Source organism: Melanotaenia boesemani, chromosome 1, assembly GCF_017639745.1.
Source record: "Melanotaenia boesemani isolate fMelBoe1 chromosome 1, fMelBoe1.pri, whole genome shotgun sequence".
NCBI lineage: Eukaryota > Metazoa > Chordata > Actinopteri > Atheriniformes > Melanotaeniidae > Melanotaenia > Melanotaenia boesemani.
In genome coordinates this window covers 39,741,694-39,755,702 of record NC_055682.1, presented here as the reverse complement: position 1 = coordinate 39,755,702, position 14,009 = coordinate 39,741,694, and the positions used below count along the sequence as shown (strand labels likewise).

Below are 14,009 nucleotides of genomic sequence, written 5' to 3'. Positions count from 1 at the left end.
AAAACATCAGATTTATTGAAGGTGGGAGGTTTAACTTGTGGTGTAAATCCCATCTCAGTAATAATGAGCTGCTCTAGTATTGTGTATTTATATTATGTGTTGATCTGACTTTGTATTCTCATTTTATTTTTGTTTAAATATGTTGTGTTTTTTACTACTAGTTGTCCTTTGTTGATAAAAAAGAAAAGACAGTGGTGATTGGAACACTTTTATTTTGAGAATAATTGTCGGAAATGGTTTGCGACGTTGCCGCTGACTTGATCCTCTTCACGCCCTCTGTGCGTCATCTCGTCTCCACGCACTGGTTCCAGCTGCGGGCTTCTGATGTGGTCGACGCCAATTAGCAGGTAATGATGAACAAGTGAGTCTTTTGTGAGCCTGACCGGTGATGATGGTTAAACCTGTTTGAGATCCAGATGAAAGCAGGTTACTGGTGATTGGACTGAACTGATTTGTTTTTTTATTACTTGGTTTAAAAAGTTGGATTACATGTGGATCCTGACACTTTCCAGACCACCTCCACCATGGCCTGGGTCACTTCCACCCCGGCCGCCGCCTTCGGTGGCCGCTCCAGCCGCTGCGCTGCAGCCGGCCCGTCCCCATCCAGCCCCAGCCCAACACGTCTGTCCCGAGTCCAAGAAAAACAAGAACTCCAAAACCTGAACGACCGCTTAGCTAACTACATCCAGCGGGTCCGAGAGCTGGAGAGCGAGAGGTCCTTCATGCTCATGCAGCTGGAGGAGAAGGACGACTCGAAGAGACGTGAAATGGGCAATGTGCGGCGGCTGTACGAGGAGGAGCTGGCCGATGTGAGGAAGTCCCTGGATGCCGAGGCCGGAGAACGCGCCCGTCTGCAGATTGACTACGGGAATCTGAGAGAGGAGCATGAAAAACTTCAAACCAGGTGAGCTCCCATGTGAAAAAACAAACAAAAAACTTCAGGTTCCAAACATTAGACGTGTCTCCCCCTTTTTTCAGGCTTTAAAGGGTTAAGTTTGCAGAACGTTTAAAAATATAAAAATGATGTATAATGATGACAGGCCTATTCCACACGATGATCAGAGTAACTCTTCCAGATCTGTTATTTTCAATGTACATATGTGTACACATTCACATGTGTGTAGTAATCCTGACCACCTGAACCGACTCACCTCATGGACCTCGTGGAGTGTCTCCAAGTACCTCAAAGTGTACAGTACCTCTCCTTGAGAAACATTGCTTTAACACACCTGTAATGAATGGCTCATTAGCAGGCTTGCTAAGAACTTGACTGAGTCTGAACTACATGTGCTGGAGTTGGAAGGAACTAAAACGTACAGGGCAGGTCTTTCTGAGGACCAGGGGCCTTATTTATAAAACTGTGTAGCAAAGCAAACTACAGGTGGTGTCTGCTGCACAGAAAGGAAATGCTGCGCACTTCTACTTTCAGATTTATGAAAGCGTGCGCACGCACGTCCCACGCCTGCTTCCGTTTATAAATCACCATCAACTCTGAAGCAGGTGCACATGAGGGAACGCCTTCCCACGCCCACATGGAGGCTATAAATGGTCAGGTGGACGCCTGTAATACATATTCATCACATCATTTACACGATGGTTCGGGAGGGAAAAAGAGGGAAAAAGTGGAATTTTTCGGGGTGTGAGACAGATCCTGATGTACCAAATAAAATGAGAAAAAATAAAAATGTGTCAAAGGCAGAATAGTGGCAGCAGGTGGCATCACAGTGGTACTAAAGCGGTAATGGCGCCGCATAAATCCATCATTTTTGAGAAATTAAGAACAAACGAGCTGTTTATTCGTGAAATTGCTTCAGAGTTTTGAAGAGCAGAACTACACTGTCATGTTTATCTGTGCTGTGATTTGAAGGAATTGTAAATAATGCTGACCTCTTTCAGGAATCAGAAGAAGGAGGATGACCTGACCAATGCATTAACTCAATGGAGGAAAGCTGAAGCAAACCTGAACTCCAAGGATGCAGAGCACACCGCGCTGCTGTCTGAGAAGAGGAAACTCTGCAGCGAACTGACAGACCTGCAGGGCCAGATGGAAAATGTATGAAGTCACTTCTAGGATGGTACAGTTATGATGAAATATTCTCCTGATAGGGCCGTTCTATGCAGTAATGGCCAAAAATCCACTCACCGTCCACCTTATGACCACCTTCTAGTACCTCTTTTTTAACTCTTGGTGTGATAGATGGAAGCAGGTGGTGGAAACCTTCCTCAGAGGTTTTGCTGGAAGCTGCGGCACATTCCTGCCGTTGATTGCCTGGTTTGGAGGCTCTCTTTCTGGAGTGGCTGGATATAACACTCCTCAGTCTCCTCCCTTTTGACTGGCTAATTGTCAGACCAATCAGGCTGCAGCTTACTAGAAGCCATGATTGAAAAAGGTGGCTGCAGCAGCCAGTCAGGAGGGGGAAGCCGGAATGGCTCAGGCCGCTTTCCCCTCACGTTGTGCACTGGGTGTGTGTGTTTGTGGCATCAGGGTGAGACTGGTTGGCGCAGGTGGTCTCATCCTGACTTTGGCAGAAATTGGTAGCACGGTTTGCTGGGTGTTCACTGTGTTTTGTGTGGGTGATCCGTTTAGTTGCAGACCATTTTGTGTGGAGTCTGGTGTGGGGACTCGGTTATGGTTCTGTTTTAGTTTGGATTCACCGTTCTACACTCAGTTTCGTTTAAGCTTTGCTACACCTTTATTTTGTTCTGTCATAGTGGGAGTTTTGTGTTTAGTTTGGTGTTGGGCTAGATTAGTGTTTGGTTTTTGTTGTGACTACGGTCACTTTAGTTTATGGATCTGCTGCTCTTTTGTTTGGTTTTAGTTTCACCGAGTTCTGTACGGTCATTCTTTTGTATCACTCGGTGGTTTTTGGTGTATGTTTTATTTCTTTCAGCAGGTCCTCGAACCCCAACACTTGTTTTATTGTGTATTTTTTTCGTTACAGGTTTTATTCGTTGTCTCACGGGATGTCAATAAAATGTGCTTCCTTTACCACCTGTCCTCAACGTTTTTTATTATCTTTTGTTACGCCCTATCATGCCCCAGAGTCGGGTCGTAACAGACATGACGGCATCACACAGTTGCTGCAGGTTTGTCGGCTGCATCCATGATGAGAATCTCCCGTTCCACCACATCCCAAAGCTGCTCTACTGGACTGAGATCTGGTGACTGTTGGAGTCCAGTGAACTCATCGTCATGTTCTAGAAAGCAGGTGGAGATGATCTGAGCTTTGTGACATGGTGCATTATCCTGCTGGAAGTAGCATCAGAAGATGCTCCACTGTGGTCATAAAGGATGGACATGGTCAGCAGCAATACTCAGGTAGGCTGTGCTGGTTAAACCAGGCCACGTTGGTACTAAGGGGCCCAAAGTGGACCAAGAAAATATCCCCCCACCATTACACCACCAGGAGCCTGAAGTGTTGATCCAAGGCAGGATGGATCCATGTTTTCATGATGTTTCCAGCAGATTCTGAGCCGAGCATCTGAATGTGGAGCTGAAATAAAGACTCATCAGACCAGCAACATTTCTCCATCTTCTATTGTCCAGTGTTGGTGAGTGTGTCTGAATCGTAGCCTCAGTTTCCTGGTCTTGGCTGGCAGGAGGCACTCGGTGTGGTCTTCTGCTGCTGGAGCCCATCTGCTTCAAGGCTGGACGTGTTGTGTGTTCAGAGATGTTCTGCAGACATTGGTTGGGACCAGTGCTTATTGGACTTCCTGTTGCCTTTCTACCATCTCCAACCAGTCTGTCCATTCTGCTCTGGCATCAACAACTGGATATTTTCTCTTCTTCAGACCGTTCTCTGTAAACCCTGGAGATGGTTGTTTGAGAAAATCCCAGTAAACACTCAGACCAACAACCATGCCACGTTTAAAGTCTCTTAAATCTCCTTTCTTCCTCATTCTGATGCTCAGTTTGAACTTCAGCGAGTCGCCGTCACCATGGCTACATGACTACATGCTGCCGCGTGATTGGCTGGTTAGATATGTTTACAGGAAGTTGAACAGGTTTAGTTTGAACAACTAAAAGGACATTTTCAGTGTGTCGGTTATTAACATGTTTTATTAAACTCTGTCACCAGATGGAGAGCCTGCTGGGAGAAACAAAGAACCAGCTGAGCTCTGAGATCTTAAGAAGGGTAGACATGGAGAATCAGGCACAAACACTAAAAGAGCAGCTCGACCTCCAGAGGAACATTAGTGAGCAGGTAACGTGGACATGTTGAAAGCTGCACCTCCAAGCTGGCACCGATGGCTTTAAAAGACTTTTTAATCAGTTGTTCTCCTCTCATTTAATCTGTATTGTGTGTCAGATGTTCATACTTGAATATTCTGTGTTGTTGGTAGGAGATTCTACAGGTCCGGAGCAGACATGAAAGTCGTCTTGTGGAGGTGGAATCAGGACGACAAAGAGAGTTTGAGAGTAAACTGGCCGAGGCGATGCAGCAGCTGCGTGAGGACCATGACTCCAAGCTGCAGCAGTACAAAGAAGAGCTCCAAAGGACTTTCACCTCAAAGGTTCAAGCAGAGACATTAGTTTCATGTTCAGGATGCCAGATGTGTTGAGCCTCCTTTTTTTGTTTTGCTGGTTGCTCTAAAATTCATCTTCGTTCAGATTCCACATTCAGCTCAAACTGGTCTCCGGTGGGTCAGACCAGTAATGTAATGACCTAGAAATAATAAACTCCACATTTTTCTTTAATACAAAGGAGAAAAAGTAGGGCGGGGTTTAAAAATATGACTTATTGGTTTTAATAATTTTTAAAGGGAAAAAAACTACAATATTGATTCATAAAACTTGGAGATTTGTTTTTTGTCATTTCCAGTAACGTGACCCTACATGCATGAATTACAGAGGCTCGGCGAGATCTTAGCATATATACACACAACTGGTTTCCTGGGTTTCACCAAACATTTAATTCCAGGTATCTGGAAGGGAAAAAAATCCAGTATTTCACATGATGATCAGAGTAGCTGTTCCAGATCTAGAAGTTGTATTAAATGTACATACGTGTACATTTCCACATGTGTGTAGTCATCCTGACCACCTGAACTGTCTCACCTCATCATACAAACTGAAGTCACTTTTATTAAGTCAGAAAGATGGAGAAGTTAGAAGTTCTCCTCCTGTCTTGGTAATGTTTGGACACATTATAGATTAGTTAATTTTACTAGAATATTACTTAATATCTTCTGTTTTCATATTTACCAAATTCATCCTACTGGCCAGATTGGACTCTCTAGTGGGGCGGTTTTGGCCCCGGTGCCATACGTTTGACACCCCTGATCTAAATCCTTTTGTCCTTTCAGTTGCAGAACGCTCAGCAGGCTGCACTGGAGAAAAACAACGTCGCATTAGCCACCAGAGAGGAGCTGCAGACCACTAAGCTCAGGGCGGAGACGCTCAGTTCTCAGCTCCAGCACTACCAGAAAGATGTAAGTCCACTCGGTTATTTAGCAGGAAGTTAAAACATGATGAACCTCTTTGCTCCAAATAGCTATGCTGGAAGTCTGGTTGCAGAGCTGAGTTACCACCCACATCTGACTGATTCTGCTTTTCTGTTGGGATTTTTGACTGCACTTGATCAATGACCGACACGGTGTCTGCACGAAGCAACCAAACGAAGTGCAGTGTATACATGGAAGGTAAAGAAGAAAAGGAGTAGAATATGGAGAGGTGCACAGTGCATTATGGGAGGTCCCCCAGGGATGGTTAAGGCCTCCCAAGCAAACTATAAACTAGTCAAAAATGAAATTAGAGAGCAGGTCTGCTTCCTGAAGCCCAACTGGGAACCGGTTCCATGGAGAAGGGTCCGATAACTGAAGGTTCTTCTTCCAGTACATTTCAACTGAAGATGGCGCGGTATGTCTGCACGGAAGAGATGGAAATCTTTTTTACAGAGGAAAAAAATGTATATAACCATCATCCTTGATAGCAAACAGCGAAATTCAGAGTTTGAAGGGAGGAACTGGAAATCGCCATCCTCCTCAGTGGAGTCTCGCGGGACGAGATTTTACGAGAGTTACAGCTAATGTCCTAAACACCATTCAGTGGAAACACCTGCAAATCCCAATTTACTTTGTCAAAGTTTTAGAAATATCACTTTTCGTTTGTGAAAACCTGCAATGGAAACGCAGCGATAGAGCCTTATTTATTTTTCTTGTTGGTCAGTGATCATTTTTAGGAATATCGCCCCGTAGTGAGCAGATGTTGTAACTTCATGACATCCAGGTTCTTTGGTCCACTTGAGTAAAGAGCAGTATGAAAGCAAACTAAAAGAAGGTAGTTTTTTTTTTTTTATTCCCACTCAACTGAACGCAGTCCTCCCGACTAACTTTTAGGAATGTTCCAGTCATCCAGGTCTTTGTCTTTAAGACATCTTTGTAATCTGACAAACTGGTATATAAGTACCAGTATAAGTATATCTGAGTATCATCTGTGATGAAATAAGAGAGATTAGTGCTGTTATAACATGTCATTTACTGGAGTTTTCCCTACGCCAGCCTACTGTAGACTGTAATAGTAGGCCTGCTTGTTTTCCTGTCGTCACACATAGAAATGTAAGTTTATACCATGCTGTCTATTTTACCTAAAAGAAGCATGTATAACGTGAAGATGAACAGTATCGGTCCAAGTACAGAACCACGAGGAACTCCATGACTTACACTGGTTTATGAGGAAGACTTGCCCTTCACATGAACAAACTGACATCTGATAAATATGAATTAAACCAGCCTAATGCAGCTCCTTTAATCCCAAGAACATGTTTGAGCATCTGTAGCAGAATGTTGTGATTAATGGTGTCGAATGCAGCATTGAGCTCTAACAAGCTGAGCCAGACAGGAGGCCTTTCTCTGAGGCCATGAGAAGATCATTGGAAACTTTATCAGGTCGGTTTCAGGTTGAGTCCGAACGGATATGATCATCTGTTTTTGAACTGATTTGTGAGCTAGTGTCGGAGTGTCCTGTGTGTCCCTCAGCGCTCACAGTCTAAACTTGCTGATCTGAACATCTTGATGCTAACTTTAGTACAGAGGAGCTTCTGGTCAGCAGCCAGAAATAGTGAAATGCTGTTTTTCATCACAACCGTTTTTAATCATTCAATAGTTTTCAAATCAGTGATCTGGGGGGCTTTTTTTTTTAAATCTGATTATGTGTGGTTAATTACTTTATCAATCTTGCTCCTATCAGAAAATGATGCTGGAAAGTCGTCTTCAGGAGCTGGCGAGAACCCTGGATAGGGAACGGGAGGTTTGGCAACAGAAACTGAGTCAGAAGGAACAAGAGTTGCTGAATATGACGAGTCAGATGTCCACCCAGCTGGAAGACTACGAGAACCTTCTGGATGTTAAGCTGGCTCTGGACCTGGAGATCAACGCCTACAGGAAGATGCTTGAGGTGGAAGAGCAGAGGTACGGCTTCAAACGGATCTGCCTGCAGCTGTGTGTTAAACATGTACCAGGGTTCCTGGTTCTGTCTCTGTTTGTCCTTTTAGAAGTGTTTTGTCTTTGTCCGTTAGGCTAAAGCTATCCCCCAGCCCTCCCCAGCAATCGTCTGTATCTGGAACACAAGAACGCTGCAGCCGCAAGTTGAGAGGGAAGAAAAGGAAACACGAGGAAGCTTCTGGAAGCTCGCCCGCCTACAAAATGTCTAGCTGTTCAGCCGAGAGCGGCGTTATTAATGTGGCAGAGATCAGCGTAGAAGGAAAATATATTAAACTGAAGAACAACTCTGACTCGGTAAGACTGAATAATAAAAATGTCTAACCTTCATGCACGATGACCCACAAAATTTCAGGCTTTTGTGTGTGCGTGCTGTACCTACAGGCTCTGCTCAGTGACTCTCCTTCTAAAGGCATTAAGTTGTTAAATACATTTTTAAAATCCATTGTTTCTGTCTTTGTCAACTTTTGGCCAAAGATGAATGTGCTTCTTATAAAAAGAAGTACTACAGCTGGGCTCTGCTGTGTGCATTTCCAGGAACAGCCGCTCGGTGGTTGGGTGGTTCAGCAGAAATATTCAGAATCTGGTGAGATATCCTTCCACATCCCCTCCTCCTGCATTCTGGCTGCTGGACAGACGATCACAGTGAGTCCTGAATCCTTCTACAGTAATTTTACTCTATTCGAGGGGTTATGTTTGGATTTGTCATGGCTCGGGGGTGAGGGTGGTCCTCCAGGTGAAAAGTTGGAGATGCTGAACTCCACGTCAATGAGATGTCCTTTGTGGTTATTTTCTGCTGCATCCTCGTCTCCTCTGTACTTTATGGAGCTGGGTGAAATCTTAACTTTAGAATACATTGATATAATCATTTTACACCAGATGCAGGATTAGACAGCCGTTTTTCTCCATATAGAGTTCATGTTGCAGTATGATTGTACCAAGAGGGCCTTGAGTTAGGGCTGGGCAGTTAATTGAAAATTAATCAAAACCAACATTCATACCAATAATTGTAATCTTGCTCATTTAAGTTATTAAGTTATTTTTCTCAAATAATATTTAAAAATATTCATTAAATGACCATGTAGTTAAACTGTGCTTTCACTTATTATGAAATCAATATCTGCTTTTATTATTGAAATATTTGCAACAATAACTTTCAGTTAGCTATGAGAGCTTAAACAATACTAAAATAAATCATTGTAAACGAGGTCCTCCGGTGAACTGAATTAAATCTATTTCATAACGCCTGTTTGATGCACAAAATCATCAATAAAACTATGAGCTTGTTCCAGTTTGCAGTCCTCGGCACGAGTAGCCCCGGAGCCCTGTCTGACCCCCTTTCCTGTCCAGCCACAGTCATAAAGGGCTGCAGAGCCAAAATAAACAAGAAGTTACAGAGTAAAACGGGTGTAAAAATGAAAAAGACAAAATCTGGGAAAAATCAAACTGATTTCTTCGGCCACTAGAAGCAAGTTGTTGAAGAGGAGCGGGTTATTTGGAGATGGTTCAGATTCAGAGCAGCAGAATAATCTTGCAACAAAAAGAATTATGTACATATATTTATCTAAACTTCAATATGTGTTCTCTTGTCAGATCTGGGCTGCAGGATCAGAGGGAGAAGTAGAGTCTGGGGATCTGGTTCTGGAGGACCACAGAACCTGGGGCCCTGTCAGTGACGTCAGGGTCATCCTTTTAAACTCCAACCGTGAGGTAGCAGAAGAAAAAACCCCAGAATCCATCTTTACGTTCTCTTCTAGTTGCTGCAGAATCTTTATCAGATGCCTTCATTTCTTTTTCTAAAGATGTGAAATTCAGCACAGATTTTTGGCAAATTCTAAATGTAAACGTGGAAAATTCCTGCACATTTCCAGTTACCTGGATTTGTGGTGGAAGCCCTCCATGCGTCATAAGGAGTTATACTGTCATTAGCTTCTATCTGCCCCTTGGCCAGGTTATACTGGCAGGGTATCTGAAACTAGCGCGGTAGACATGTTGGGCTTTTTAAAACTGCGTGCAAGACGTTGCAGATGTTTTTTGTCTCGTCTTTACACCTCTGAACAGTTTGATTTGTCATCATGCAGTGAGAGCGCAGATGGCTTCCTGTCCTCCTGCACCACTGCAGGCTGGGTGATAGTCCAAATTATTTCAAATCTCTTACACAAGATCTACCTTTATGGTGACAGTTGGTTCTTCCTCGTTCAGTGGTTCCCAGCCTGAGGTCCAGGACCCCCAGGGGGTCCCCCAAAGAGCACAGGGGGTCCTCAAGGCCTTGACCATTCAGAGCCATTATGATAAGAAAAAACAAGTAAGGCTACATGTTGTTAATTTAACTTTGGTTTATCGAAGGACAGGACTCAGTCAGATTACAGTATTTATGGTGAGAGTCTCACTTTTGAAATGATAAAACCAACTATGGTTTCAGCATGAGGTGGGACAGGGGGTCCATGGCTTTTTAGTATTTGCATGGGGGGGGTCCTGAAGAAAATTGGGTGGAGAACCACTGCTATAGTTCACCACCACCACCACACACACTCTCCACATACACTTCCAGTAACGTCTCAGCCATGTCTGGGTGTGTTATAAGAGTACATTCTGGCTATCTGAAATGTGATGTTCTCCACTGAACCCTCCAGTGCGTTTGTGTGTTTGGCCCTCTTCAGTGCTTGAGATATAGACAGACATGGCCCAAGATATGTTTCATCTGTTCCTGCCTTCCCTATGTTTGTGTCATTGTGGGTCCAACATGCTGCCAAGTTAGTTGTGGAATACTTTGGAAGCTGAATACAAAGGTTGAGCTACAACTTGTGCTCTTGCAATGAATTTGATCTGTTTGGGGACTGCAGAGACTAAGAGCTTGACATTTTAAAAACAGATTTAATGAAGCACTTGCATGCACTGTACTCAATTTCTTTGCACCCACAAAAAGGTAAAAATAATTTGGATGGAGAAGTTGGAGGGGGGAAAAAAACTATAAATAATAAAAAATAAAATGATTATTCGTGAAGTTTGTTTTGTTTTTTATTTTAAATTGTAAATGTAGAGAAGTAAAAGTTTGAAAGGAGTAAATTTCAGGCCATGTAAAAGTTGTGGTTTTGCCCTTTTAAAGTATACATGCTAGTTCTCAGCAAAAGTACATTTAATTTTTTTATATTTAGTTTGGTTTAAAGGAATCTAAATGAAATCCTGTGCTGTGGATCTGTGTTTGAAGTAGGTGATATTTCTTTTCCAGAAGGTGGCTGAGCGCAGGGACTGCACGCATGGCAGTGGGGAGGAAAGAGAGCTGGACTTTGAAGAAGTTATTGCTGGCAGTCACATCCAACGCTTTCAAAGACAGGTAAACCCATTCATTAACGCCACACAACACTGGAGCAATTTCACAGACATGAGCACTAACTTGTGTCTATAAAACTGGTGTTCTTTTTTTCCTTGTCTACATCGAAGCCAACAGGAAAGTTCTGTTCTGTGTCTTGAGGTCAAAGCAGACCACACCCACAGAGGTAGTACCACCCAGTGATTTTCTTCTCCGTTGATCAGTTTGTAGTTGTGCATCACAATGCATGCTGGTTATAACATGCATGGCTTTTTTAAGGATGCATGCTGGATGCTGTTGCAAGAAGCCACTCATCAACTAGTCTAGTTTACTCTGGATTTGTCTGACCAACTCGGAGTAATCATTAGACAACAGCGTTGCGTAATAGACAGTCAGGGCTCTAAAGCCTTGTCAAACTCCACCCTTTCGGGTCAGTTTGGTTAGATTGATACCCCAACAAAGTAGGACAGGTTGGGTCAGATATTAGGGTACCCTTCTCAGTTATCATGTGTGAAAACAAAAAAATGTGTCCTGCCCCTCACCCGTTGGTGGAAACGGAGGTTAAATGAACCCTGAGTAACTCCATGACTTACTCTGGTGTGTGAGGATGACTCAACATTGACATGAACAAACTGGAATCTTTTATCTATTAAAACCCAATAAAGTTTAATCCCAGAATATTAAAGCCTCTCTAACAGAATGTTGTGATCAATGGTGTGGAAAGCAGCGCTGAGATCCAGACAGTAGTTCTTTATCTGAGGGGGGGGCAGGTGTTGGCTGATCTGGACTGACAACTGAAAGTTCCCTTGTCATAACATCCCTACACCCAGAGACTGGCCTGGTCTGCCTCTGGTCATCATGGCTAAGCTAATGGTACCACTGAAAGAGGATGGAAGCTGAATTTGCCCTAAGTGGAGGAGTTCACGTATCTCAGGATCTTGTTCACGAGTGCAGGAAGGATGGAGCAGGAGATCGACAGGCGGATCGGTGCGGCGTCTGCAGTGATGCGGACTCTGCATCGATCTGTCGTGAAGAGGGAACTGAGCCAAAAGGCAGAGCTCTTCATTTACCGGTCGTTTTGCTTTCCTACCCTCACCTATGGTGACGAGCTGTGTGTAGTGACCAAAAGAACAAGATCGCCAATACAAGCGGCCGAAATGAGTTTTCTCCGCAGGGTGGCCGGACTCTCCTTAGAGATGGGAAGAGAAGCTCGGTGATCTGGGAGGGGCTCAGAGTAGAGCAGCTTCTCCTCCACATCGAGAGGAGCCAGATGAGGTGGCTCGGGCATCTGGTCGGGATGCCTCCTGGACTCCTCCCTGGTGAGGTGTTCCGGGCACGTCCCACTGGAAAGAGGCCCAGAGTAAGACCCAGGACACGCTGGACGGACTACATCTCTCAGCTGGCCTGGGAACGCCTCAGAATCCCCCCAGATGAGCTGGCGAATGTAGCTGGGAAATAAAAGTCTGGGTTTCCCTGCTTAGGGAGCTGCCCCCGCAACCCGACTCCGGATAAGTGGAAGAAAATGGATGAATGGATGGATGGAAGGATAAATGAGCTTTGTGGATTTCTACTACATAGTCCCATCTGATGGAATAAGTGCATGAACATCGAAACATAGAAGAACCATAGCAACAACCCGCAAAAAATTAAGAAGAATCATAGTAACAATCAGAAAACACAATACAGGAAGAGGATATATTGGACGCAGGAATGATGGTGGTCTTGGGATTATTAACATAAAAAGCCAGAACTGAAAAAAATAAGACTGGAGATGGCATGAACATGGACTTTATTTACTTCCTTGTTTCCCAGCCAGCGCGCTCTCCGATTGGCTACTTTCCGTACCACGTCACCATCCACGCAATCACAATACACAAGCCATCGGCGTTCCTCAGAAATCGGCTCTGGAATATTACCGGTTCACTATTATGTTCAATATTCCCAATTGTTGGGTACGACCCGTTATGGGGTGGATTATCAGGACAAATCTGCTCGTAACACACCACAGACCAAATGATGATTGGACAGGGAAATCTCTCGATCGGGCGTTTGCCGTCTGAGGTCCAGAAAAGGCAAAATCGGGACAAACAGCCCAAAAATTGTTGTCTACCAGGCCTTAGTGGGCCTTGAGGACCAGTGTTGTAGACCACTGATTTCAAGTAAGACCTTTTTTGTGAGCATCCCCATCCACTTATGGGTGGTTATCCCCAGCACAGAATCAACCTTCAGAATCAGTTTGTTCAGCTTTTTTAAATTGATAAAATGTAAATGAAAGTATCAAATTAATAAATATATCAATATATAGCAGCATCAAGTAAGTAAATAATATAGTCGCATAAAGATAAAGGCCAACCAGAAGAAAACAGAATTTCAAGCCTTTTCTCATCTGCACATCATTCTCTCAAGTCTTAGATTTCAGGAGAAAAAATATTGGCATTGAAACAAAAACAGTTTCTATGTTTCCACTTTTTCCTCATTTCCAGTTATTCCTGCTACTATTTACCTGCTATCCTCACTAAACCAACTCCAGCTCAGCTGCTTTGTGGTGCCACCGTGCATCAGAAACGTCATCTTGACTTTATTCCACCCACAGAGGAGCATTATTTTTCTTCTTTTCACACACACATAGAACTTTCTGCTCACTGGTTTATCATTGGCTGCTCCTGATTGGACGTTACCGTCAATCGAAGCTCTCTGATTGGTGGAAAGTTTGACAGGAAGTGGTTTAATCTTCAGACTGTTGATTTTCTAAGCGATGATGCTCGTAGGTCCTGGAGAGTAGATTTTTAAGGGTTAAACAGACACATTTTAAAGTTGTAACAGTTTTTTTTCCTCCATCCTTGCAGGATCTGTCAAAGGAGGCCAGTTGTGCAGTCATGTGATTGCTGGCCCATCTGCTGCTTTCAGGGCCACCTCTGCATAAGAATGTTTGTTTTGTTTAAATATGCTAATAAAGTTTTTCGTAATAAAGACAAATGGCTCTGAGTTTATTCAATTAAAGATCTTTATTGTCATTATGCCAGCATAATGAAATTTTGAGGAGTCTCTCTGCTTAAGCACACAAGTAAGGGTTCTGGGCCTGCCCGGGTGCGCTGACATGTTGTGGCTTGGTGCATGCCCTGGTGTCTGGTTGCCACCCCGGGAACCAGGGTATGGGGGGGGGGTGCAGTCACTGTGTGGCCTGGTCGTGTGGGAATGCTGCTCCTGTCGTCCTGGGGAGCCTCCTGGGCTACTGGAGAAGAGAGGGTGGGAGCTGCCG

General features: G+C 44.0%; 1 protein-coding gene across 2 annotated transcripts; it reads left to right on the top strand.

The window, feature by feature from the left end:
• The first annotated feature begins 257 nt into the window (after nucleotides 1-257).
• LOC121628727 (lamin-L(III)-like) lies at nucleotides 258-13,715 on the top strand. Of its 2 annotated transcripts, XM_041969110.1 has the most exons (13): nucleotides 258-347; nucleotides 513-904; nucleotides 1,897-2,053; nucleotides 4,080-4,205; nucleotides 4,345-4,515; nucleotides 5,308-5,433; nucleotides 7,190-7,410; nucleotides 7,518-7,737; nucleotides 7,978-8,085; nucleotides 9,034-9,150; nucleotides 10,670-10,774; nucleotides 10,882-10,937; nucleotides 13,597-13,715. In XM_041969110.1, exons 2-12 carry the CDS (start codon nucleotides 525-527, stop codon nucleotides 10,909-10,911), a joined length of 1,761 nt encoding a protein of 586 aa, XP_041825044.1. In that variant the 5' UTR covers nucleotides 258-347; nucleotides 513-524; the 3' UTR covers nucleotides 10,912-10,937; nucleotides 13,597-13,715. The 2 variants fall into 2 exon arrangements, with proteins under 2 accessions (XP_041825044.1, XP_041824302.1); XM_041968368.1 differs by lacking the exon at nucleotides 10,882-10,937 and having other exon boundaries at nucleotides 13,597-13,711.
• The last annotated feature ends 294 nt before the right edge of the window (nucleotides 13,716-14,009 follow it).